At 53.3% G+C, this 23,371-nt stretch overlaps 3 protein-coding genes across 3 annotated transcripts; 2 read left to right on the forward strand and 1 right to left on the reverse strand.

Moving 5' to 3' along the window:
• Positions 1-661: 661 nt before the first annotated feature.
• Positions 662-8,408, forward strand: LOC131568071 (myotubularin-related protein 9-like). The gene is made up of 11 exons (XM_058819946.1): positions 662-942; positions 1,426-1,616; positions 2,330-2,438; positions 2,624-2,749; positions 2,834-3,007; positions 3,961-4,178; positions 5,944-6,105; positions 6,181-6,322; positions 7,386-7,606; positions 7,729-7,880; positions 8,189-8,408. Exons 2-11 carry the CDS (start codon positions 1,435-1,437, stop codon positions 8,332-8,334), a joined length of 1,632 nt encoding a protein of 543 aa, XP_058675929.1. The 5' UTR covers positions 662-942; positions 1,426-1,434; the 3' UTR covers positions 8,335-8,408.
• A 739-nt stretch (positions 8,409-9,147) lies between these two features.
• Positions 9,148-17,092, reverse strand: EIF3I (eukaryotic translation initiation factor 3 subunit I). Its single transcript, XM_058819979.1, has 11 exons — positions 17,072-17,092; positions 16,758-16,850; positions 16,588-16,675; positions 16,054-16,119; positions 14,338-14,487; positions 12,694-12,821; positions 11,338-11,448; positions 10,973-11,062; positions 10,495-10,568; positions 10,319-10,411; positions 9,148-9,502 (listed from the first exon to the last, which is right to left on the reverse strand). Exons 1-11 carry the CDS (start codon positions 17,072-17,074, stop codon positions 9,421-9,423), a joined length of 978 nt encoding a protein of 325 aa, XP_058675962.1. The 5' UTR covers positions 17,075-17,092; the 3' UTR covers positions 9,148-9,420.
• A 21-nt stretch (positions 17,093-17,113) lies between these two features.
• Positions 17,114-20,660, forward strand: TMEM234 (transmembrane protein 234). The gene is made up of 5 exons (XM_058819626.1): positions 17,114-17,143; positions 17,964-18,299; positions 19,586-19,652; positions 19,777-19,869; positions 20,410-20,660. Exons 1-5 carry the CDS (start codon positions 17,114-17,116, stop codon positions 20,469-20,471), a joined length of 588 nt encoding a protein of 195 aa, XP_058675609.1. The 3' UTR covers positions 20,472-20,660.
• Positions 20,661-23,371: the final 2,711 nt, after the last annotated feature.

Raw genomic sequence — 23,371 nt, forward strand, 5'->3', positions numbered from 1 at the left:
CACCGGGCGCTGAGGAGCGGCAATGATTTAATGATGATTTAATGATTTAATGAGTTATCCCCGGTCCCAGCCGCCCCTCCCCGCGTCTTGGGGGGGCCCAAAAAAAACCCGAGGAAGGAAAAAAAAGAACCGGGGGGGGTGCCCGGGGGGGCAGCCGGGGTCCCGCACCCGGACGGGACCTTAAGGTGGAGCCGCGTCCGGGTCTGTCCCGCGTCACCTCCCCGTGCCCGCAGGGCTCCAGGGACAGCGCGGGTGGCTCGGGGGTCTCACCTGCCCACCCTCATCCCCTCCAAGCCCCCCAGAGTATCCCCAAAATCCTCCTTGTGGTCCCCCCGCTCTGCTCCCCATTCCCGTTGTCCCCACCCGTGTCCCCTCCCATGCCACCCCCTGTGTCCCCTCGCTGCGGCACCGCACGCAGGGACCCCAAACCCGACCCCAAACCCAGTCCCAAACCCACCCTGGGCATCGCCGCCTCCCTCCTGCCCGGGCCACCTTAAACCCGACATCCGCCAGCCGGGCCGGGCCGGGCCGGGCCGTGCGGGGACATCGCCACCCCCCGTTCCAGCCCGAGTGCCTCAACTGCCCCTCCGCACCCCCAAACCCCCGCCCGAGCACCCCGAGCTCCCCCGCTGCCACCCCGGGGTCCCTCCTTGCACCCCCAATCCCCTCCCTGCTCCCTGAGCTCTTCCTTGTCCCCCCAAATCCCCTAAAATTCCCGTCCGCGCCCCAAAAACTCCTCTCCTTATGGCCGGCAGGTCCCTGTTGGCGCTCTGAGGTCCCCTGCTCGCACCTTGATTGTCCCCCCAGGTCCTGGCTTGTCCCCCCCAGGTCCCTCCCTGCTTGTCCCCCGAAGTCCCTGCTTGTCCCGGCTTGTCTCCCCAGGTCCCGGTTTGTCCCTGTTTGTCACCCCCCCGGTCCCCACCTGCCACCCGGCCCGAGCAGGTAAGCAGAGGGGTGCCCGGGGCAGCAGCACCGCCACCAATCCAGCCCCCCTCCTCCTCCTCCTCCTCCTCCTCCTCCTCTCCTGCCCTGTCCCCAGCCCCGGGGGTGGCTTTGGGGACAGCAGAGCCCGTGGGGACCCTGCCAGCCGGGTGGTGTCGGGGTCAGTAACGGGTCCAGCCCAGCGGGGCGGGGAAGGAGCGGGAGCCGCTCCCTGCGATCCCAAAACTCCCCCCCAAAATCCCCCCCAGCACAGCCCGCCGTGCCTCAGTTTCCCCAGCGCCATATGGCACTGCCGCGCGCTGGAGGTGACAATGCCACCACGGAGAGGGGACAGCGCGCCGCGTGTCGCGCAGGGCAGGGGTTTCCAGGCGGGCCCAGAGCCGCAGGATTTCCTCTTTTTTTTTTTTTTCTTTCTTTTTTTTCTTTTTTCTTTTTTTTTTTTTTAATTTCTTTTCCCTTTCCTCCCTCCCCGGCCGGGCCCAGGCGGCGCCCATGGAGTTCTCGGAGCTGATCAAGACGGCGACAGTGGAGGACGTGCTGCTGTCGCGACAGGGGCTGCCCGCGGTGCGGGGCACGCTGTGCATCACCAGCCACCACCTGCTGCTCTCGTCCTGCCCCCGCGGCGAGCTGGAGCTCTGGCTGCTCATCCGCAACGTGGACGCCGTGGAGAAAAGGTGGGCATGTCCCCAAGGCTGTCCCTGTCCTTGTCACCGTGCCACCCTCTGTCCCTTTGGGCACCGCGCTGCACCCGGGCATCGCGGGCATCGCGTCCTTCCTCTTCCTCCTGGGGGAGGCAGAGCGGGCGTTGCCTCCTCTCCTCCTCCTCCTCCTCAGAGTGCAGAATTTAGGCTGGTACCAACCCCCTCCGAGTGGCGGCTCCCTGCGGGACACCAGGTTTGGCTTTTTTGGCTTTGTCACCTCGCTCTGTCCCGGCTGCGGTGGCAGATGAGAGTCACAAATCCGGCACGGCCCTCGGACGGCTCGGTGCTCTCGCTGTGTGTCCCCAAGCCAGCCCTGGCTGTCCCCGAGCCAGCCCTGACTGTCCCCAAACCAGCTCTGAATGTCCCCCAGCCAGCCCTGTCTGTCCCCCAGCCAGCCCTGACTGTCCCCAAACCAGCTCTGAATGTCCCCAAACCAGCTCTGAATGTCCCCAAGCCAGCCCTGACTGTCCTCAAGCCAGCTCTGAATGTCCCCAAGCCAGCTCTGAATGTCCCCAAGCCAGCCCTGACTGTCCCCAAACCAGCCCTGACTGTCCCCAGGCCAGCCCTGACCATCCCCAAACCAGCCCTGACTGTCCCCAAACCAGCCCTGGTTGTCCCCAGACTAGCTCTGACTGTCCCCAAGCCATCCCTGGCTGTCCCCAAGCCAGCCCTGACCCCTCCCGCAGGGTCTGCGGCTCCTCGGGCACCATCACGCTGCGCTGCAAGGACCTGCAGGTGCTGCAGCTGGAGATCCCGGGCATGGAGCAGTGTCTGAACATCGCCAGCTCCATCGAGGTGAGACCCAGCCGGGCAAGAAAGGGTTGGAAAAGCGCTGCCGACCTCGAAAGGGTGCGAAAAGCGCTGCTGTGTTTGCTCTGGGTTCGGCATTAACTGGGTAAACACTGCGCCGGCACACGGCTGGGCACACGGGGACAGCGCCAGCCCCGGTGTCCCCGAGCAGCCCCGGTGTCCCCGAGCAGGCTCTCTCCTCGGTGGACTCGGTGATGATGCTGTACCCGTTCTTCTACCGCCCGCCGAGCCTGCAGCTCCAGCAGGGCTGGCACCTGCGTGTCCCCGAGTGCCACTTCCAGCGGGTGGCATCGCAGGTGAGCCCGCCCGGGCGGACCCGCCGCCTTCCCCGGGCCCTGCTGGCTCTGTGGCTGATGTCGCTGCTGTCGCCTCTCCCCCAGACGAGCCGGTGGCGGCTGAGCACCGTGAACGGCGATTTCAGCGCCTGCCCCTCGTACCCGCCCGCCGTGGTGGTGCCCGCGGCCGTGCCCGATGACACCGTGGCCAGGGCGGCGCGGTTCCGCCAGGGCGGGCGCTTCCCCGTCCTCAGCTACTTCCACCCCAAAAACGGCACCGTGAGTCCGGGCTGCCCCTCTGCCCGCCCCCCGGCCTCTCAGAAGGGGGATTCCATCGGCAGAAGGCTCCAGAATTGGGTGGGAAGGGATTTAAAGCTCATCCAGTGCCAGCCATGCCATGGCAGGGACACCTCTGCCGTCCCAGGGTGTGCCAGCCTGGCCTTGGGCACTGCCAGGCATCCAGTGCCAGCCTCAGCTGCTCTGGGAAAGCCATTCCAGCCCCTCCCAGGAAAGAATTCCTTCCCAAAATCCCATCCAGCCCTGCCCCCTGCCAGTGGGAAGCCATTCCCTGTATCCTGTCCCTCAATCCTTTGTCCCAAATCCCTCTCCAGCCATCCTGGAGCCCCTTCAGGCTCTCTAAGGTCACCCTGGAGCCCTCTCTCCTCCAGCCTGGATATTCCCAGATGTGCAATCCCTTATCCCAAATCCATCTCCAGCTCTCCTGAAGCCCTCTCTCCTCCAGGCTGGACATTCCCAGCTGCGCCATCCTCAATTCCTTACCCCAAATCCCGCTCCAGCCCTCCTAGAACCCCTTTAGGCTCTCTAAGGTTACCCTGGAGCCTTGTCCTCTCCAGGTGGACATTGCCAGCTGTCCTGTCTCCCAATCCCTCTCCAGCTCTCCTGGAGCCCTCTCTCCTCCAGGTGGACATTCCCTGTGTCCTGTCCCTCAATCCCTTATCCCAAATCCCTCTCCAGCTCTCCTGGAGCCCCTTCAGGCTCTCTAAGGTTACCCTGGAGCCTTCTGCTCTCCAGACTGGACATTCCCAGCTGTGCCATTCCCCAATCCGTTATCCCAAACCCCTCTCCAGCTCTCCTGAAGCCCTCTCTCCTCCAGGCTGGACAGTCCCAGCTGCGCCATCCTCAATTCCTTACCCCAAATCCCGCTGCAGCTCTCCTGGAGCCCCTTCAGGCTCTCGGAGGCCACCCTGGCACCCTCTCTCCCCCGTGCCCAGGCCCTGCTCCGCAGCAGCCAGCCGCTGACGGGCCCGAACCGGCGGCGCAGCCGTGAGGACGAGCAGCTGCTGGGGGCGATCCTGGCCGGGGCCGGGCTCGGTTTTGTCCTGGACACGCGCTCGGCGCAGGCGGCCAAGCAGGCGCGGATCAGCGGCGGCGGCACCGAGCACAAATCCGCCTACCCCGGCTGGAGGCGGCTGCACCGCGCCCTGGACAGGTGAGGGCGGTGCTGCCAAATTCCGGGCAATTCCCTTCTCCTGCTGTGCTGCTTTGGGATACGGGCTGGGGATGGTTTTAAATTCATGGCAAATCACGGCCAGATGTGTGGAGGATGTGAGGAGTCACCAGCTTGCATTGTCATTCTTGATAAGCCTTCTGTAAGTATCCTCTCTCTATTCTTTAGGATAGTTTAGTATAGATTCATATAATGTACAATATATAATATAATAAATATAATAAATATAATAAATATAATAAATATAATACAATAATATAATAAATATAATAAATATAATAAATATAATTAATATAATATAATATAATATAATATAATATAATATAATATAATAATATATAATATAATATATTAATATATAATAAATATAATAAATATAATATAATAAATATAATATGATATGATATAATATAATATAATATAATATAATATATAATATAATATATATAATATAATATAATATAATATACAACTATATTTTATAAATATATAACTATCTTCTAGCTATATAACAGGAATATAAAATATCTATATATAATATAGATATAAAATATAAATATTATTGTATTATATAATATTGCATAATACGATATTATATAATAAAATAATACATAATGCATTATAATCTATAATACAAAATATAATGCATAATATCGAACATAATGTAATACCTAATATAATATATAACGTAAAATATAACAAACTATGATACAAAATATAAAATAAAATATAACATGTAAAATAAGTATGAAATAAAAATGTAATGTAATGTAAAATATAATGTAATATAAAATATACTGTAAAATAAAATATACTATAAATACATACTATAAAATATAAATTCTACAATACAATACAATAATAAATCAGCCTTCTGGGAACACGGGGTCAGATTCTCAATTCCTCCTTCATCCTGGGACACTGTCCCCTGTGTGACAGTGCCACCGTGTCCCCCGTGTCTCCCAGGGGCTGCCCATTGCAGGATGGTTTCTGCAGGCTGGTGGAGCTGTGCAGTGTCCCCCGTGTGTGACAGTGTCCCCTGTGTGTGACAGTGTCCCCCGTGTGTGACAGTGATCCCTGTGTGTGACAGTGTCCCCCGTGTGTGACAGTGATCCCTGTGTGTGACAGTGTCCCCCATGTGTGACAGTGATCCCTGTGTGTGACAGTGTTCCCCGTGTGTGACTGTGTCCCCTGTGTGTGACAGTGTCCCCTGTGTGACAGTGATCCCTGTGTGTGACAGTGTCCCCCGTGTGTGACAGTGTCCCCTGTGTGTGACAGTGTTCCCCGTGTGTGACTGTGTCCCCTGTGTGTGACAGTGTCCCCCGTGTGTGACAGTGTCCCCCGTGTCCCCAGGGGCCGTGTGCTGCAGGACAGTTTCTCCAGGCTGGCGGAGCTGTGCAGTGTCCCCTGTGTGACAGTGTCCCCCGTGTGTGACAGTGTCCCCTGTGTGTGACAGTGTCCCCCGTGTGTGACAGTGATCCCTGTGTGTGACAGTGTCCCCCGTGTGTGACAGTGTCCCCTGTGTGTGACAGTGATCCCTGTGTGTGACAGTGTCCCCCGTGTGTGACAGTGTCCCCCGTGTCCCCAGGGGCCGTGTGCTGCAGGACAGTTTCTCCAGGCTGGCGGAGCTGTGCAGTGTCCCCTGTGTGACAGTGTCCCCCGTGTGTGACTGTGTCCCCTGTGTGTGACAGTGTCCCCCCTGTGTGACAGTGATCCCTGTGTGTGACAGTGTCCCCCGTGTCCCCAGGGGCCGTGTGCTGCAGGACAGTTTCTCCAGGCTGGCGGAGCTGTGCGCTGACCCCACTGTGACCATGGAGCGCTGGCTGTGCCGCCTGGACAGCAGCCGCTGGCTCAGCCACGTCAAGGCCGCCCTGAGCACGGCCTGCCTGGCTGCCCAGTGCCTGGACAGGTGAGGGGGCAGCGCCTCGCCCACCTTGTCCCTTTCTGAGTCCCCAATGTGACCCAAACCCCGGCTGGCCCGCAGGGAGGGCTGCACGGTGCTGGTGCACGGCGCTGAGGGGACAGACACCACGCTGCTGGTGACAGCGCTGGCCCAGCTCATCCTGGACCCCGCCTGCCGCACCCTGCAGGGCTTCCAGGGGCTGCTGGAGCGGGAATGGATCCAGGTGAGGCATTTCTGAGCAGGGTGGGTACAACAAAGCCTCGATCTTGGCCTGACTATCGAGCAATGCAGGTCCGGGAGCTCAGTCCCTCAGGGAGACAGAGTGCCCTCACAGCCGCCGCAGGCCTACCCTGAGCAAGCTCGGTGATTTCAGCTCTTTGGTGATTCTCAGCTCTCCCAGGATCTCAGGTCTTTAGTGATCATCATCTCTCTTAGGATCTCAGGTCTTTGCTTGCTTGCTGGGTTCCTTTGGCTGAGGCTGCAGCAGACGTGAGAGAGGAGAAGGAGGAGAGAGGAGAAGGAAGGTCCTGGTGTTCCACACCAATGGTTTATTGGGCGGTCTGTGAAGGGTTCCAGAGCTCTTCTTCTATCAAAAGGGCTAAAACAGCCCCTTTTATAGGATATAGGGGGATCCAAACTTATAAAATAGTAAGGGTTAAGGATAGTGTGAGGTTACAAAGATAAGGCCAAGGGGCAGGGGGTCAGAGACAGGAGCTTATTTCGCTGTCTCACCCTGACTCAGCAGCTCCTACAGTTAAATCTCAATCCTCCATGGAGCTCTGGTCAGATCCATGGGGTCTGCTCCAGGTGGGGGTCCCAGCCTGGCTGGGTGCCTCACCCTGGGCCCCCATGGCAGTCCCACAGGCCGGGTGCCTCACCATGGCGGTCCCAGCCTGGCCGGGTGCCTCACTCGGGATCACCATGGTGGTCCCACAGGCCCGGTGCCTCACCATGGTGGTCCCACAGGCTGGGTGCCTCACCATGGTGGTCCCACAGGCTGGGTGCCTCACCATGGTGGTCCCACAGGCCAGGTGCCTCACCATGGGTCACCATGGCGGTCCCACAGGCCGGGTGCCTCACCCTGGGTCACCATGGAGGTCCTACAGGCCGGGTGCCTCACTCTGGGGGTCCCACAGGCCGGGTGCCTCACCATGGGTCACCATGGAGGTCCTACATGCCGGGTGCCTCACTCTGGGGGTCCCACAGGCCAGGTGCCTCACCCAGGGTCACCATGGCGGTCCCACAGGCCGGGTGCCTCACTCGGGGTCACCATGGCGCTCCCACAGGCCGGGCACCCCTTCCAGCTGCGCTGCGCCCGCTCCGCCTCCTCCCACGCCCGGGGCAAGCAGGAGGCTCCGGTTTTCCTCCTCTTCCTCGACTGCGTGTGGCAGCTGAGCCGGCAGTTCCCCCTGTCGCTGGAATTCGGGGAGCAGCTGCTGCTCACCCTCTTTGACAACGCCTACGCCTCGGCCTACGGCACCTTCCTGTGCAATAACGAGAGGGAGAGGTGGGTGTGGGGACAAACCCCTCCTGTCACGGCTCAGGGGACACCAAACCCCTCCTGTCACGGCTCAGGGGACACCAAACCCCGCTGGGGACTGCGATGTGTCCCCACCTGTGCCCCCACAGGAGCCTGTGTAAGGTGAAGGAAAGCACGCACTCGCTGTGGGCATGGCTGGAGCAGCCCGAGGAGAAGCACAAGTACCTGAACCCTCTGTACTCACACAACCCCTTGGTGATCTGGCCCTCTGTGGAGCCTCAGAGCATCCAGCTGTGGCAGGGTGAGCGGGATCCTCCCAAAACCCACCCTCAGTTGTTCTGCCTTTCCCTCTCTGACAGGGCTGAGCTCACCCTCAGCTCTTTCTCCCTGCCAGGTTTTTTCCTTTGGTGCTATTTTTCCCTCTCTGATAGGGCTCAGCTCACCTCCAGCTCTTTCTCTCTCCCAGGTTTTGTCCCTCAGTTCTGTGTTTTTCCCTCTCTAACAGAGCTGAGCTCACTCCCAGCCCTTTCTCCCTGCCAGGTTTTTTCCTTTTGTGTTTTTCCCTCTCTGACAGGGCTCAGCTCACTCTCAGCCCTTTCTCCCTCCCAGGTTTTTTCCTGCGCTGGATTCGTCCTTCCCAGCACCTGGAGGAGGCCTGGGGGCAGATCCAGAGGTTGGTGCATGAAAAAAGGCAGAGCCAGCCCCTCCCTGAGCCCCCAGCTGGGACAGAAAATGGGAAGCTGGGGACAAGGTGACACTGGATGGTGCCATGGAAGGGCTGTGCAGGACACAGACCCCATGGACAGAGCTGTCCCAGCCTCCAGCTGCCCACCCTGAGCTTGTTTCAGTAAATTTCTCTCCCAGCCTTGGCCTGTGTCCTGCTCTTCCATAAGGAAGCTGCTCCTTCTCACTGGGATTGCAGCAGGGCCCGTGGATGGTTCTGGAGATGAAGGGCAGCAGATCACACAGAAAAAACCCAACAAATCATACAGAAAAACCCCAGCAGATCACACCGAAAAAACCCAACCATCACACCAAAAAAACCCCAAAAGATCACAAAAAAAAACCCCAACAGGACACACAAAACCAATATCCTCCCCCCTAAAATCCCCAAGGCTGCAGCCTCTGTCGTGCCAGCAGCTCTGGGCCCAGAGCCAGTCTGGGAATTCTGCCCTTGAGCCCAGTTTTGAGGAAGGAAAGAGGAAAAAATAAAAGAGCCAGGAGGGTGTGAGGGTGAGGATCTGCACAGGAGCTCCCAGGGCAGGAAAAGGAAATATCTGCAATGTCTGTTCCATGAGAGGAGTTGGCTCAGGGTCAGCCCAGCAGACAGAGCAGCGGGGCCAGGCGTGTGCAAAACAATTCCTGGCTGCTGAATTTGCAGCTTTTTCACACTTGAGGGCAGGGCTGAGGCTGTGGAGCCTCCCTGGGAAGGAGTTCATGGATGGGCAGAGGTCCCAGGAGGAGCAGCACTGCTCCATGGGTGTGGAACAAATGACAACAGAGCTGGCAAAACAAAGTCCTTGGGTTAATTTTGATCCAGATAGGGAAAAATCAACCTAAAAAAACCCCACAGAGGTGCTTTTCTTTGTGTTTAGAAAAGATTTCTATTTATTTCCTCTTTTTTTCCCCTCCCCCTGGTTTATAAATATGCCCAGCAGGGCAGGCAGCCAACTCCAGTTCCCCTCACTCTTATCCCAGTAAAAACCACTGGAGAGTTCCCACTTCCCCAACCTCCCAAACCCCCAAAATCGCTGCCAAAAACAACTTCAGGCCCTTCCTGGAGCCCTGGGCAAGGGCTTGGAGAAGGGAAAAGAAGAGGAGAAGTGAAGGAAATTCCTCCTTCAGGCTTCAAACTCGAACTCGAAGTACTGGGGGTCGAAGTAGTGGATGCGGACGTAGCCATCCTCACCCCCACTGCTGTAACTGCAGGAGGAAAGAGAAAATCAGGAATGAGAAACTCAGGAATGCTGCTGACAGCAAAAATAGGAAGTTTGGCCTCCCCATCCACTCCTGAAACTGATACAGGAATCACAAAGTGGGAAAAAATATCAGGGATGTGGGGCAGGGTGTGAGTGACTCCCTAGGCTGGGAATGGGAGAATTCAGGGGCTGGTTCCACTCCCAGCACAGAAATCACCTCAGTCTGCTCATATCCCAGTTCAAAAGTGGAACTGGGTGCACTGGGGACACTGAGCTGTAGCTGCAGGGAGGAATGGCAGAGTCAGTCAGGAATGGCAGAGTCAGGAATGGCAGAGTCAGTCAGGAATGGCAGAGTCAGGAATGGCAGAGTCAGGAATGGCAGAGTCAGGAATGGCAGAGTCAGGAATGGCAGAGTCAGTCAGGAATGGCAGAGTCAGTCAGGAATGGCAGAGTCAGTCAGGAATGGCAGAGTCAGTCAGGAATGGCAGAGTCAGTCAGGAATGGCAGAGTCAGGAATGGCAGAGTCAGTCAGGAATGGCAGAGTCAGTCAGGAATGGCAGAGTCAGTCAGGAATGGCAGAGTCAGGAATGCTGCTGGCAGCAAAAATGGGAAGTTTGGCCTCCCCATCCACTCCTGAAACTGATACAGGAACCACAAAGTGGAAAAAAATTCAGGAACGTGGCCCAAGTGTGGGGCAGGGTGTGGGTGACTCCCTGGGCTGGCTCAGAACGGGAGAATTCAGGGCCTGGTTCCACTCCCACCCTGAGTCTGGTCATATCCCAGTTCAAAAGTGGCACTGGGGACACTGCAAGGCTCTCACCTCTTCCCATCAGGGTGGAAGGCCACGCTGTTGATGGGCCCAAAGTGCCCCTTGACTCTGCCAAACTCCTCCTCAAAAGCCAAGTGGAAGAACCTGGGAGGAGGAAGATGGAAATTGTCACAAACCCAAGAGGGACAAAAGCACAGAATCCTCAAAAACAACAAAAAAGGACCAACCTGGCCTCGAATTTGCCAATCCTGGTGGAGGTTGTGGTCACATCCATGGCCTCCTGCCCTCCTCCCAGCACCACCTGCAGGGGAAGGAAACCAGAGAAATCACAGACAGAGCCCTTCAGTGCTTCCCTCTGGGATTTGGGGTTGGGAAAAACCTCCAACATTGATCCCCACCTTAAAACCAGTTTAGACCAGTGAGTGCCAGGTCCAGAGGTTCCCTGGACACCTCCAGAGGTGGTGACAGCCTCCAGCACTTCCCAATAATCCCACAAATCCACCAGCAGCCTCCAACCCCCTGAGGAATTCCCACCTCCCTGGCACTTTCCATCAGAGCACACCAAACTTTGCTCCCAGGGCCTGACCCAGCAAAAATTCCCCAGGTTTATTCCTTATTCCAGAGTGTTGGTTTTGGGCTGGACTGGGAACAGCCACACTGCAGGAGTGCCAGGATCAGTGAGAGCCTCAGGGAGCTCATCCTTACATGATCAAAAATGGGGGACAGGGCAGCAGAGTTCACCGGCCGCTCCGTCCTGAACGTCTTCAGGTGCTCCAGGGATGTGCAGTCAAAGAGCTATGAGGGAAAAATGATAAATTAATTCATTTCCTCCAGCTGCTGGGCCTCACCTGCATGGATGTTCCCTCTCCAAGCTCAAATCCCAAAAATATTCCCCCAAAAAGGGAAATCTTCCACCTTCCAGAATCTGAACTGCAAATGTTCTACGGAAATACCAAAATATTTCACTTTCCATGCTTGGCTGTTCATTTTCTTTCTCACTGAACATTCTCAAGGAGCAGAACCCCCCTCTGAGGAGAGATCCTGGCAGGAAAAGTGCAGACAAAGCTCACCTTGGCTGTGTTATCCTTGGAAGCAGTGATGAACATGGTCATGTCCCTGGAGGTCTGGATGTCATTGATTTGCTTGGTGTGCTCCTTGATATTGGAGAGCTGCTCCCCTGACTGGAGGGAAAAAGAGTTTTCAGGGAGGTGGGAAGGGATTCCTCACTAAAAACAGCCTGGGAGATCATGGAATAAAATCCTGGAATGCTTTGGGTGGGAAGGGAATTTAGGAATGGATTCAGTTCCACACCCTGTGCTGAGGTGTCACTTCCAGACTTGCTTGGGGCAGCCTCAAATTTTAACAAAGGAGGGGAAAAGGAGTTCTCAGGGAGCTGGGAAGGGATTCCCTCATTACAAATAACATGGAATGGAATCCTGGAAGTGATTCCCTCATTAAAAACAGCCTGGAATGGAACCTGGAATGATCAGGGTGGGAATTTAGGAATGGATTCAGTTCCAGGTCCCTGCTCTGTGTCAATTCCAGCCTCGCTCCGAGGAGCCTCAGATTTTAACAGAGCAGGGAAGAGGAATTTTCAGTGAGCTGGGAAGTGATTCCCTCATTAAAAACATCTTGGGAGAACATGGAATAGAACCCTGGAATGCTTTGGGAGGGAATTTAGGAGCGGATTCAGTTCCACACCCTGTGCTGAGGTGTCACTTCCAGACTTGCTTGGGGGAGCCTCAGATTTTAACAGGGGAGAGGAAGAGGAATTTTCAGGGAGCTGGGAAATGTTTTCCTCATTAAAAATAATTTGGGAGATAATGGAATAAAATCCTGGGAGAACAAGGAACAGAACCCCCAGAACAGAAATGCACTGGGAGGGAATTTAGGAAAGGATTCAGTTCCATGTCCCTGCTCTGCATCACTTCCAGCCTCACCTGGAGTAGCCTCAAATTTTAACAGGGGAGGGGAATTTTCATGGAGCTGGGAAGTGATTCCCTCATTAAAAACAACTTAAAAGAACATGGAATGGAATCCTGGAATGCTTTGGGTAGGAAGGGAATTTAAGAATGGATTCATTTCCATGTCCCTGTGCTGAGGTGTCACTTCCAGCTTCGCTCAGGGGAGCCCCAGATTTTAACAAGAGAAGGGAAGAGGGATTTTCAGGGAGCAGAGAAGTGATTCACCCATTAAAATAAACATGGAACAGAAGAGCTCATGGAGTAAAACCTGGAATGCTCTGGGCTGGAAGGAAATTTAGGAACAGATTCAGTTCCACACCCTGCTCTGTGCCAACTCCAGCCTCGCTCAGAGCACCCCCATATCTCAATGATCCTTGCTGGAGCTGCTGTTTGGAGCCCCCAAATCCCCCATCCCAGCCCTGATCCCCCCAGGAATGCTGCCCAGGCTGTCCCAGGCCCTACCTTGGCACTGAACTGGTTGAGCTCCCCGTTCTCATGGCCAGCAATGATGAACTCCCCAAGGGGGCCCCACACGGCGCTGGTGATCTTGGAGTCACTGCAGGGAATCTTCATGTAGGGCTCGTTGTTCTCTGGGGGAGGGAAAGGGGAAATCGGCACCCAGAGCCACCTCTGAGCCCTCTGTGCCCTCTGCCCAGCCTGCATTTGGGATTTTCCAGCATTTCAAGGTGGATTTTTATTTATGGAGCTCAGATTTCCATGGCAGCATTTTGGAATCCCATAACAAAGAGGGAAGGAATTGTGTCCTTGCTTATGTGATCACTCCCCTCCCAGCAAAGATATTTTTTTAGGGAAAAAAATCACCCCCAAGCACTCTCAGCAAGGAGATTTTTTTAGGGAAATTCAATTTTCAAGAGCAGGAATTCAGGATGAACTCCCTGCTGCAGCATTCCCACAAATTGGCTCTTCCCTATTCCCAATGCTCCTGAGGTAAAAGGGAGCTTTATAATCCCCTATAAAATTAAGATTTATCCTTTTATGTCCCATGCTCAGCTTGGATTTGGGATTTTCCAGCATTTCAAGGTGGATTCCTTGGTAGCTTTTATTTATGGAGCTCAGATTTCCAGGGGGCTCAGAGGCTGCATTTTGGAATCCCATAAGGAAGGCAATGAAGGAATTGTGGTAAAAGAGAGCTTTATAATCCCCTATAAAATTAAGATTTATCCTTTTATGTCCCCTGCTCAGCTGGATTTGGGATTTTCCAGGATTTCAAGGGTGGATTTTTATTTATGGAGCTCAGATTTCCAGGGACAGCATTTTGAAATCCCATAGGGAAGGGGGGTGGATTTTCCAGCATTTCAAGGTGGATTCCTTGGTGATTTTAATTTCTGGAGCTCAGATTTCCAGGGAGTTCAGGGGCAGCATTTTAGAATCCCATAAGGAAGGGATGAAGGAATTGTGTCCTTGCTGATGTGATCATCTCACAACAACTCCAAATCATGCAGCAAAGAGATTTCTTAGGGAAGTTTCTCTGCTCCACCCCTGAAAATATTCCAGGTCAGGTTAGAGCAACTTGGGATAGGGAAAGGAATCCCTGCTGAGCTGGATTTGGGGTTTTCCAGCATTTCAAGGTGGATTTTTATTTGTGGAGCTCAGATTTCCAGGGCAGCATTTTGAAATCCCATAAGGAAGGGGATGAAGGAATTGTGTCCTTGCTGATGTGATCATCCCCCAACCACCCCAAATCATCCAGAAAAGAGATTTTTTAGGGAATCATCCCCTCTGCTCCATCCCTGGAAATGTTCCAGGTTAGAGCAACTTGGGCTAGGGGAAGGAATCCCTGCTCAGCTGGATTTGGGACTTTCCAGGATTTCAAGGGTGGATTTTTATTTATGGAGCTCAGATTTCCAGGGCAGCATTTTGAAATCCCATAAGGAAGGGGATGAAGGAATTGTGTCCTTGCTGAAGTGATCACCTCCAACCACTCCAAACCATCCACAAAAGAGATTTTTTAGGGAAGCTTCTCTGCTCCATCCCTGAAAATATTCCAGGTTCGAGCAACTTGGGCTGGGGAAAGGAATCCCTGCCCATGAGATTTAACCCCAAAAGCCCCAGTGGGACCCCAGAGGGGCTCCCCTGGCCCCTCACCAATCTGGCTGGGGTCCCTGAGGTCGAAGAAGCTCACAAAGCACTGGTAGCCCATCTGCTTGTCCGTGGAGAACATGATGATGTTCCCTCCAAAGTCGAAGCCACACGTCCTCACGGCTGAGCTGGTCTTCACCAGGGCCAGCTGCTTCCCTGGGGGGCAGAGCAGGGGAAAAAGGGATTTCATCATTAAAAACAGCCTGGGAGAGCATGGAATGGAAGCTGGAATGGAAGCTGGAATGATCTGGGGGGGAATTAAGGGATGGATTCAGTTCCAGGTCTCTGTGCTGTGACAATTCCAGACTTGCTCAGGGCGGCCTCAGATTTCAACAGGGAAAGAGGGATTTTCAGGGAGCTGGGAAATGTTCTCCTCATTAAAAATATCATGGAATAGAACCCTGAAATGTTCTGGGTGGGAATTTAGGAATGGATTCAGTAACAGATCCCTGCTCTGTGTCAATTCCAGCCTCACTCAGGAGAGCCTTAGATTTTAACAGAGATGGGGAAAATGAGTTTTCAGGGAGCTGGGAAATGATTCCATCCTTCAAAACACCCACGCTCATTAGGAGAAGGTGCTGGAATAGAATGGAACCCTGGAATGGAACCTGGAATGATCTGGGTGGGAATTTAGGAGTGGATTCAGTTCCACATCTCTGTGCTGTGACAATTCCAGCCTCGCTCAGGGGAACCTCAAATTTTAAAAAGGGGAGGGGAAGAGGAATTTTCAGTGAGCTGGGAAATGATCCCCTCATTAAAAACAGCCTGGAGAGCATGGAATAAAATCCTGGAATGCTCTGGGTGGGAATTAAGAAGTGAATTCAGTTCCACATCCCTGCACTGAGGTGTCACTTCCAGCCTTGCTGGGGGAAGCCTGAAATTTTAACATGGGAGGGGAAGAGGAATTTTCAAAGTTCTGGGAAGAGATTCCCTCATTAAAAACACCCATCCTCGTTGGGAGAAGGTGCTGGAATAGAATGGAACCCTGGAATGGAACCTGGAATGATCTGGGTGGGAATTTAGGAGTGGATTCAGTTCCACATCTCTGTGCTGTGACAATTCCAGCCTCACTCAGGGGAATTTCAGATTTTAACAAGAGGAGGGGAAGAGGAATTTTCAGGGAGCTGGGAAATGATCCCCTCATTAAAAACAAACTGGGAGATCATGGAATAAAATCCTGGAATGCTCTGGGTGGGAATTAAAGAATGAATTCAGCTCCACACCCTGCACTGAGGTGTCACTTCCAGCCTTGCTGGGGGAACCTCAGATTTTAACAGTGGAAGAGAAGAGGAATTTTCAGGGAGCTGGGAAATGACTTCCTCATTAAAAATAACATGGAATGGAATCCTGAAATGTTTTAGGTGGGAAGTGAATTTAGGAGTGGATTCAGTTCCACACCCTGTGCTGAGGTGTCACTTCCAGCCTCGCTCAGAGGAGCCTCAAATTTTAAAAGGGAAAAGGAATTTTCAGGGAGCTGGGAAGTGATTCCCTCATTAAAAACAGCCTGGAATAGAACCCTGGAATGCTCTGGAAGGCAATTTAGGAACGGATTCAGTTCCACACCCTGCGCTGAGGGGTCACTTCCAGCCTTGCTTGGGGCAGCCTCAGATTTTAACAGGGGAGGGGAGGAGTCCCAGCAGTGTCCCAGCAATGTCCCCAGGCCCAGGGATGTCCCAGGACTGTCCCAGGTGTGTCCCCAAAGGGAGTTTGGGGTGCTCTCACCTGTCTCACAGTCCCACAGGCGGCAGCTGTTGTCTGCAGAGCCGGTCAGGACGTGCCTGGTGTCCCCTGGGCCTCCATTAAGGGAAAATCAGCCCCAAATTCCCCTGCCAGGGCACTCACAGAACGGTTCTGAACCCAAAAAGGGATTTTTTGGGGGGGCAAAACCTCCCCCAGGGAAGGCAACACAGAGCCCAAGTGTTCCCATGGCAAAATCCCATAATTCCCTCATGAAATTTAAAAGAAAAGGTTCAGGTTCTTACATTTAAACAATTTTTCCACACTTTTATCTCTGCTGCCTGTGGAAAACCTTCCCAAATACCCAGAGAAGCAGCAAAAGGCACGACAAACCCAGATATCCATTGGGATGTTATTTCAAATGGGAAAACACCCAAAAAAAAAAAGGAAAAGAAGAGGCAGCAGAAGAATTTAAATGCTGCTCTTGGAGAGGAGGATGAGAAGCAGCCGGGAGGAAGCACCGGCGATGATTCAGCCACTAAAACATGAAATAAAACCGGTTTGGGGATCAAAGGATACAGTCAGCATCCACACACCACACAGCTCCCGTGTGCCCATTGTAGGTCCCCAACCTCTCGCCGTTCACCGAATACCAAACATTGACAATCTGCGAGGAAGGGGGCAAAAAATTAATTAAAATTAAGGATTAATTAATGGACGGTTAATTAGCGCGGGTGGGGAGCACTCACGGGATCCTTGGCCACGGTGAACAGCAGGTCTCCCTCGCGGTTGTATTTGATCTGAGTGATGGAGCGCTCATGGCCTTGCAGCAGGATGGGCTTCTGTAATTAATGATTAAATAATTAATGAGGGTGAGGATGGGGGGGGGCGAGCGCGGCCCCCGGTCCGAGGCTCCTGGGACGCGGGGGGTCGGCCAAGCCAAGCCAAGCCAAGCCAAGCCAAGCCGCCGCGCCCAGGAGCCTCGGACCGAGGGTGCGGAGCCGGTGAATCATCGGTGGCACCGAAACTCGCGGCTCCGAGCCCGCGGCCATCCCGCTCTCACCATGGCGGCCACGCTGAGGCCTCACGGGGCGGCACTTCCGGGATGGCGGCGGCGCGCCGGAAATACGTCCCGGTATCCATGGTAACAGAGGGGCTTCCGGGAAAGCAGGAAGTGTCACGGCGTTGCCATGGCGATCGCGGGTGAGGAGGGAGCGATGGCGGCGCGGGGAGGGTTTGGATGGGAAGGGGAAACGTGGCTGGGAGGGCTGAGGGGGTGCGAGGAGGGAGGGTCGGGCTCTTGTGGCAGGACGGGGACGTGGAATGGGGAAGGAATTTGGGGATCAGCCGGTCCCGCGGGCAAGGACAGCTGGCACCGGCCCGGGCTGCTCCGGGCTCATCCGGCCGGGCCCCGGGCACTGCCCGGTGCTGAGGGTGATGCCTGGAGAGGCTCTCTGGAACAGAGGCTGGACAGAGTTAAAGAATAAAGCAGGCATTTGTTAAAAGACCTTTAATTGATACACCTTGGGCCGTACAAGAGCCCGGCTGTGGCTACACCCAAGATAGACCCCAAGTCACGAGTTTTCACACTTTTATAAGTTTTGGTCCATTTCCATATGGGCTTCAGTGTCCAATTCCAGCTCAGGTTCTGCAGTCCCACCCTCCCAGTTTGTTCCCCTCCATTCCCTGTTTGCACTTTTGGGGGCTGAGGCTGCAGCGGTGTCCTTGGTTCTGGGGCTGGAAAAGGATTGTGCTGTGGGACTGAGGAGAGGAAAAGGATTGTTCTGTGTGACCGAGCTGTGAGGAGACCTTGCTAAAACACTTCATATTAAGTTCAGAGTCACACACTAAGGCACTGCAGAGTATGGAAAATATAAAACCTAAAACTGAAGGCATCAAGGGGGCTGAAGCCGGGCTGGCTCCCGGCTCTGACCCCGCTGTTCCCGGGGCTGAAGCCGGGCTGGCTGCCGGCTCTGACCCCGCTGTTCCCGGGGCTGAGGCCGGGCTGGCTGCCGGCTCTGACCCCGCCGTTCCCCGCAGGGCAGGCGCTGGCCCTGGGCTGGCTCCCGGCTCTGACCCCGCTGTTCCCGGGGCTGAGGCCGGGCTGGCTCCCGGCTCTGACCCCGCCGTTCCCCGCAGGGCAGGCGCTGGCCCTGGCGCTGGTGGCCGCGCTCTGGGGCGGGACCGGCCCGTTCCTGAGGGCCGCAGCCGCGGGCATGGAGCAGCAGCGGGGCCGGGGCCGCCTGCGGCAGCTGCTGGCGGAGCTGCGATTCCTCAGCCTCAACTGGCAGGTGAGAGCCCGCCTGGCATTAATTATAAATTATAAATATCATTAATGGCTTCTTTGTCATTGGTATGTTGGCTTCTGCAAGTTATTGGTAATCACAGAGATCCTGATATAGTGCAGCTTGTAATCCCTTTTAACTGCTTTTTGGTACAATAAATATAATAAATATAATAAATACACTATACTATACTATAATATAGTAACATAATAATGTAATATAATATATATTATATGTATTATATATATTGTACATATTGTATTATATATAGTCTATATATTATATTATATTATATTATATTATATTATATTATATTATATTATATTATATTATATTATATTATATTATATTATATTATATTATATTTGTAGTATATAGTATATATATTACATTATATATAGTTTATTAATATTAAATAATATTAATTAATTAATTTAATTAATATATAATGTATATTTATATATTATTATATAATTAATGTAAAGCAGTTATATGTAACATAATGAAAATATAATATAATATAATATAATATAATATGACATAACAACATAATATAATATAATATAGTATAATATAATATAATATAATATAATATAATATAATATAATATAATATAATATAATATAATATAATATAATATATCAGGTTTTGTATGCACCAAGTAGTTTATTTAAATAATAATATGATAAATATAGCTTAGAGCTTCTCATACTATTAAAGTACAAACTATGTGCTGTTAAATATTTTATTTGTGGAACTAACTCAGATAATAATGTAAAATAGCTCTGTTAATTCAATGTATTTGTGGACTGTCTTATCTGAATAATAAAATAACAATAAAAGGACCAGGACATCAAGAGATAAAGAAAACTCTGCTGAAAATTTGGTATCCTTGCTGAAACCCCAATATCCACAATTCCCCACGCTCAGGGGGTTATTCCTGCAGAATTCCCACCTCTCCCAGGTGTCCTGCACCACAGAATCCTCAAAAACAAAAGAAAAAAAAGAGCTCCAGGGTTTCTCCAGCACCGCCACTTCCCAAAGGAAAGGGAAGATCAATCCCTGGGCTGCTCTGGGCCAGGATTTTCCCTGCCAGAGGGAAAAGAACCAACCTGGCCTGGAATTTGCCAGTCCTGGTGGAGGTTTGGTCACATCCAGGGGCTCCTGCCCTCCTCCAGCACCACCTGCAGGGAGGGAAACCAGAGACACCAAAACCAGAGCCCTGGGAATGGGAAAAACCTCCAGGATTGAAACCAGTTTGGAACCTCAGGCAGCTCTGTGTTCTCCTGCAGTACCTGGTGCCCTTCCTGCTCAACCAGGCTGGATCTCTGCTCTTCTACCTCACCTTGGCCTCCACAGGTCAGATCCTGCTGCTTTTTTTGGGGTGCTTTGATGGGATTTTGTGGCTCAGCCAAACAGCAAGAAGATCCCTTGGAATAATCCCAAACAAATCAAATTTCTGCACTTGGATCTCACGTTTCAGACCTGTCCCTGGCAGTGCCACTCTGCAACTCCCTGGCTTTGGTTGTGACCTTGGTGACTGGGAAAATCCTGGGAGAGGACATTGGGGGCAAAAGTGAGTCCCCACTTCCAGCTTTTATTGGATTGAGATGATTTGATTTTTAATGTAAAATTTAATTTCTAATATGGGGGATTTCATTTATAATGTGGGGGGATTTGATTTTTCATGTGGGAGATTTGATTTTAATGTATAATTTAATTTACAATCTAACCTGAAGACACCAAACACCCCACAAGGCTTGAACTGGGTCAGAGCAGCTTTGGCTGCAGGGAATTGAAATGAGAATGGAAAATTCCCATTTCAATGGGATTTTTTATCCCATTGAAAAGGGAAAAGGAATTGAAATAGATTTTTGGGCAGGACTGGTGAATTTAAAGCCAGAATTGTCTGTTTAAAGCTAAAAGGATTTAAATTTCCCTCAGTAAAATGCCCACCATGGAAAAGGAGTGGCCCAAAAGTCACCGTGCCCTGCTCAGGTGGTCAGGAAAAAGCAGGAAATTGGGGAATTTCAAACTGCAGGAGCTGGAGGTCGTTGTTTGGGGCAGATTCCCGGTTTGTCCCCATTTGCTGATCCTGGATTTGTTCCCCCCCCAGGAGCTGTGGCAGGAATGCTGCTCACCATGCTGGGGGTGTCCCTGTGCCTGGCTGGGGCCTGAGGCAGCAGCAGAACAGCAGAGGATGATCCAGGGCTCACCTTGGAAGGTGTTTTGGGATGGATCCCAAACAAATCCCATGGATTGCACTCCCCACTGCAGGGACAGCAGCCAGCTTTGTGCCTTAAGGGGATTTTGGTGCCTCTTTGAAGGCCACAGTGACCAAACTTGGACAGCACTGAAGGGGGGTAAGAAAGGGTTAATAAATTATCCAGTGTGACCTCCTGGCACTGATGGGAGTTTTTGATTAGTCCAAACCCTTCTGAGCACCCCTAAACCCTTCTGAGCACTCCTAAACCCTTCCAAGCAGCCACTCACTGATCCCAAACCCTCCTGACCACCCCAAACCCTCCTGAGCACCCCAAAACCTTCTGGCCACCTCTAAACCCTTCCAAGCAGCCCCTCACTGAGCCCAAACCCTTCTGCCAAGCCCAAACCAAATTCTTCCAGTTATCCTAAACCCTTCTGCCCACCCCACACCCTTCTGAGCACCCTAAAGCCTCCTGGGCACCCCAAACCCTTCAACCTCACTGATCCCAAATCCTTCCAGCCACCCTAAACCCTTCCAAGCAGCCCCTCACTGAGCCCAAACCCTTTTGCCAAGCCCAAACCAACTTCTTCCAGTTCCCCTAAACCCTTCTGACAATCAATCCCAAACCCTTCTGAGAATCCCAAACCTTTCCAGCCACCCCAAACCCTTGTGACAACCCTAAACCTCCTGAGCGGCCTCCTGAGCACCCCAAACCCTCCTGTGCATCCTCAGGGCTCTCCGATCCTGCAGGATTTATCCCCCAGGATCTGATCCAGGTTCCCACCAGGATTCCTGGATCAGCAGCTCGTGTCCCACCCCTGTCCAGGTGCTGTCACCTCCCTGTCACAATTTGGGAAGTCCCAAAGCTCCTGTCCTGTCCTGGCCACCCTTCCCTCAGCCATGGAGACACCAGGAGAAACCAGTGAGCCAGGCAGGAACAGCTTCAGCATCAGGAAAAGATTTTTTTTATTCTCAAAAAATAAAAAGAATTCCAGAATTCCAGAGCAGAAGGATCCACATCTGCTGTGGGGTTGGGGCAGGGGAGAACAGCACCAGTGTGGGGGAAAGTCCCTGAGGGAACCTGGGATGTCCCTGGATGTCCCCCTGGGATGTCCCTTTCTGAGGGATCTGGGATGTCCCTGAATGTCCCTGGGATGTCCCTGGATGTCCCTTTGTGAGGGACCTGGGATGTCCCTGAATGTCCCTGGGATGTCTCCTGGGATGTCCCTTTGTGAGGGATCTAGGATGTCCCTGGATGTCCCTTTCTGATGGACCTGGGATGTCCCTTTGTCCTTTTCTGAGGGACCTGGGATGTCCCTGGGACGTCCCTTTGAGGGACCTGGGATGTCCCTGGATGTCCCTTTCTGAGGGATCTCAGATGACCCCTGGGATGTCCCTTTCTGAGGGACCTGGGATGTCTCTGGATGTCCCTGGGATGTCCCTTTGTCCTTTTCTGAGGGACTTGGGATGTCCCTGGATGTGTCTTTCCGAAGGATCTGGGATGTCCCCAAGGGATGTCCCTTTCTGAAGGATCTGGGATGTCCCTGCATGTCCCTTTCTGAGGGATTTGGGGTGTCCCTGAGCTGAAGGAATTGCCAAAGCACCAGCTCCTTTGTCCAGGAGAGAATTCCCAGAGGCAGAATGAGCCTCACCCCAAGGATCAGGGGATTGCCCTCCCTCCCCACTCTGCACTCCCAAAACCCCCCTGGGACACCCAGGACAGTGCAGAGCCACCCCAGACCCCAACTCCCACACGGAATCCCCCCAGTTCTGTGGGCAGAGCTCCTTCCTGCAGCTCCAGCTCCTCCACAGCCCCTGCTGGGAGCGCCAACCCTCCTGTCCCACCTGGATCATCCAGCTCAGCCCCAGCAGGATCCCCTGGGATGGGGTGGGATCCATGGGATGGGATGGGATCCATGGGATGGGGTGGGATGGGATCCATGGGATGGGGTGGGGTGGGATGGGATGGGGTGGGATGGGGTGGGATGGGATGGGATCCATGGGGTGGGATGGGATGGGATCCATGGGGTCGGGTGGGATGGGATGGGATGGGATCCATGGGATGGGGTGGGATGGGATCCATGGGGTGGGATGGGGTGGGATGGGATGGGGTGGGGTGGGGTGGGGTGGGAAGGTTTGGGAAGGTTTGGGAAGGTTTGGGAAGGGAAGGTTTGGGAAGGGAAGGTTTGGGAAGGTTTGGGAAGGTTTGGGAAGGGAAGGTTAGGGAAGGTTAGGGAAGGGAAGGGAAGGGAAGGGAAGGGAAGGGAAGGGAAGGGAAGGGAAGGGAAGGGAAGGGAAGGGAAGGGAAGGGAAGGGAAGGGAAGGGAAGGGAAGGGAAGGGAAGGGAAGGGAAGGGAAGGGAAGGGAAGGGAAGGGAAGGGAAGGGAAGGGAAGGGAAGGGAAGGGAAGGGAAGGGAAGGGAAGGGAAGGGAAGGTTTGGGAAGGTTTGGGAAGGGAAGGTTTGGGAAGGGAAGGGAAGGTTTGGGAAGGTTTGGGAAGGTTTGGGAAGGGAAGGGAAGGTTTGGGAAGGTTTGGGAAGGGAAGGGAAGGGAAGGGAAGGGAAGGGAAGGGAAGGGAAGGGAAGGGAAGGGAAGGGAAGGGAAGGGAAGGGAAGGGAAGGAAGGGAAGGGAAGGGAAGGGAAGGGAAGGGAAGGGAAGGGAAGGGAAGGGAAGGGAAGGGAAGGGAAGGGAAGGTTTGGGAAGGTTTGGGAAGGGAAGGTTTGGGAAGGGAAGGGAAGGTTTGGGAAGGTTTGGGAAGGTTTGGGAAGGTTTGGGAAGGTTTGGGAAGGTTTGGGAAGGTTTGGGAAGGGAAGGGAAGGGAAGGGAAGGGAAGGGAAGGGAAGGGAAGGGAAGGGAAGGGAAGGGAAGGGAA

This window comes from Ammospiza caudacuta, chromosome 25, assembly GCF_027887145.1.
Source record: "Ammospiza caudacuta isolate bAmmCau1 chromosome 25, bAmmCau1.pri, whole genome shotgun sequence".
NCBI lineage: Eukaryota > Metazoa > Chordata > Aves > Passeriformes > Passerellidae > Ammospiza > Ammospiza caudacuta.

What these genes read in the sequence shown, in the direction of transcription:
- LOC131568071 (XM_058819946.1), top strand. Translation starts at nt 1,435, where the DNA reads ATGGAGTTCTCGGAGCTGATCAAGACGGCGACAGTGGAGGACGTGCTG. An exon ending in TCCAGCGGGTGGCATCGCAG is followed by an intron (nt 2,750 to 2,833) that starts GTGAGCCCGCCC and finishes CCTCTCCCCCAG; the next exon opens with ACGAGCCGGTGGCGGCTGAG. An exon ending in CTGCACCGCGCCCTGGACAG is followed by an intron (nt 4,179 to 5,943) that starts GTGAGGGCGGTG and finishes CCGTGTCCCCAG; the next exon opens with GGGCCGTGTGCTGCAGGACA.
- EIF3I (XM_058819979.1), bottom strand. An exon ending in CCAAGGATAACACAGCCAAG is followed by an intron (nt 11,063 to 11,337) that starts GTGAGCTTTGTC and finishes TTTCCCTCATAG; the next exon opens with CTCTTTGACTGCACATCCCT. An exon ending in ATTGGCAAATTCGAGGCCAG is followed by an intron (nt 10,412 to 10,494) that starts GTTGGTCCTTTT and finishes TCCTCCTCCCAG; the next exon opens with GTTCTTCCACTTGGCTTTTG.
- TMEM234 (XM_058819626.1), top strand. Translation starts at nt 17,114, where the DNA reads ATGGCGGCGGCGCGCCGGAAATACGTCCCG. An exon ending in TCCTCAGCCTCAACTGGCAG is followed by an intron (nt 18,300 to 19,585) that starts GTGAGAGCCCGC and finishes GTTCTCCTGCAG; the next exon opens with TACCTGGTGCCCTTCCTGCT. An exon ending in AGAGGACATTGGGGGCAAAA is followed by an intron (nt 19,870 to 20,409) that starts GTGAGTCCCCAC and finishes TTCCCCCCCCAG; the next exon opens with GAGCTGTGGCAGGAATGCTG.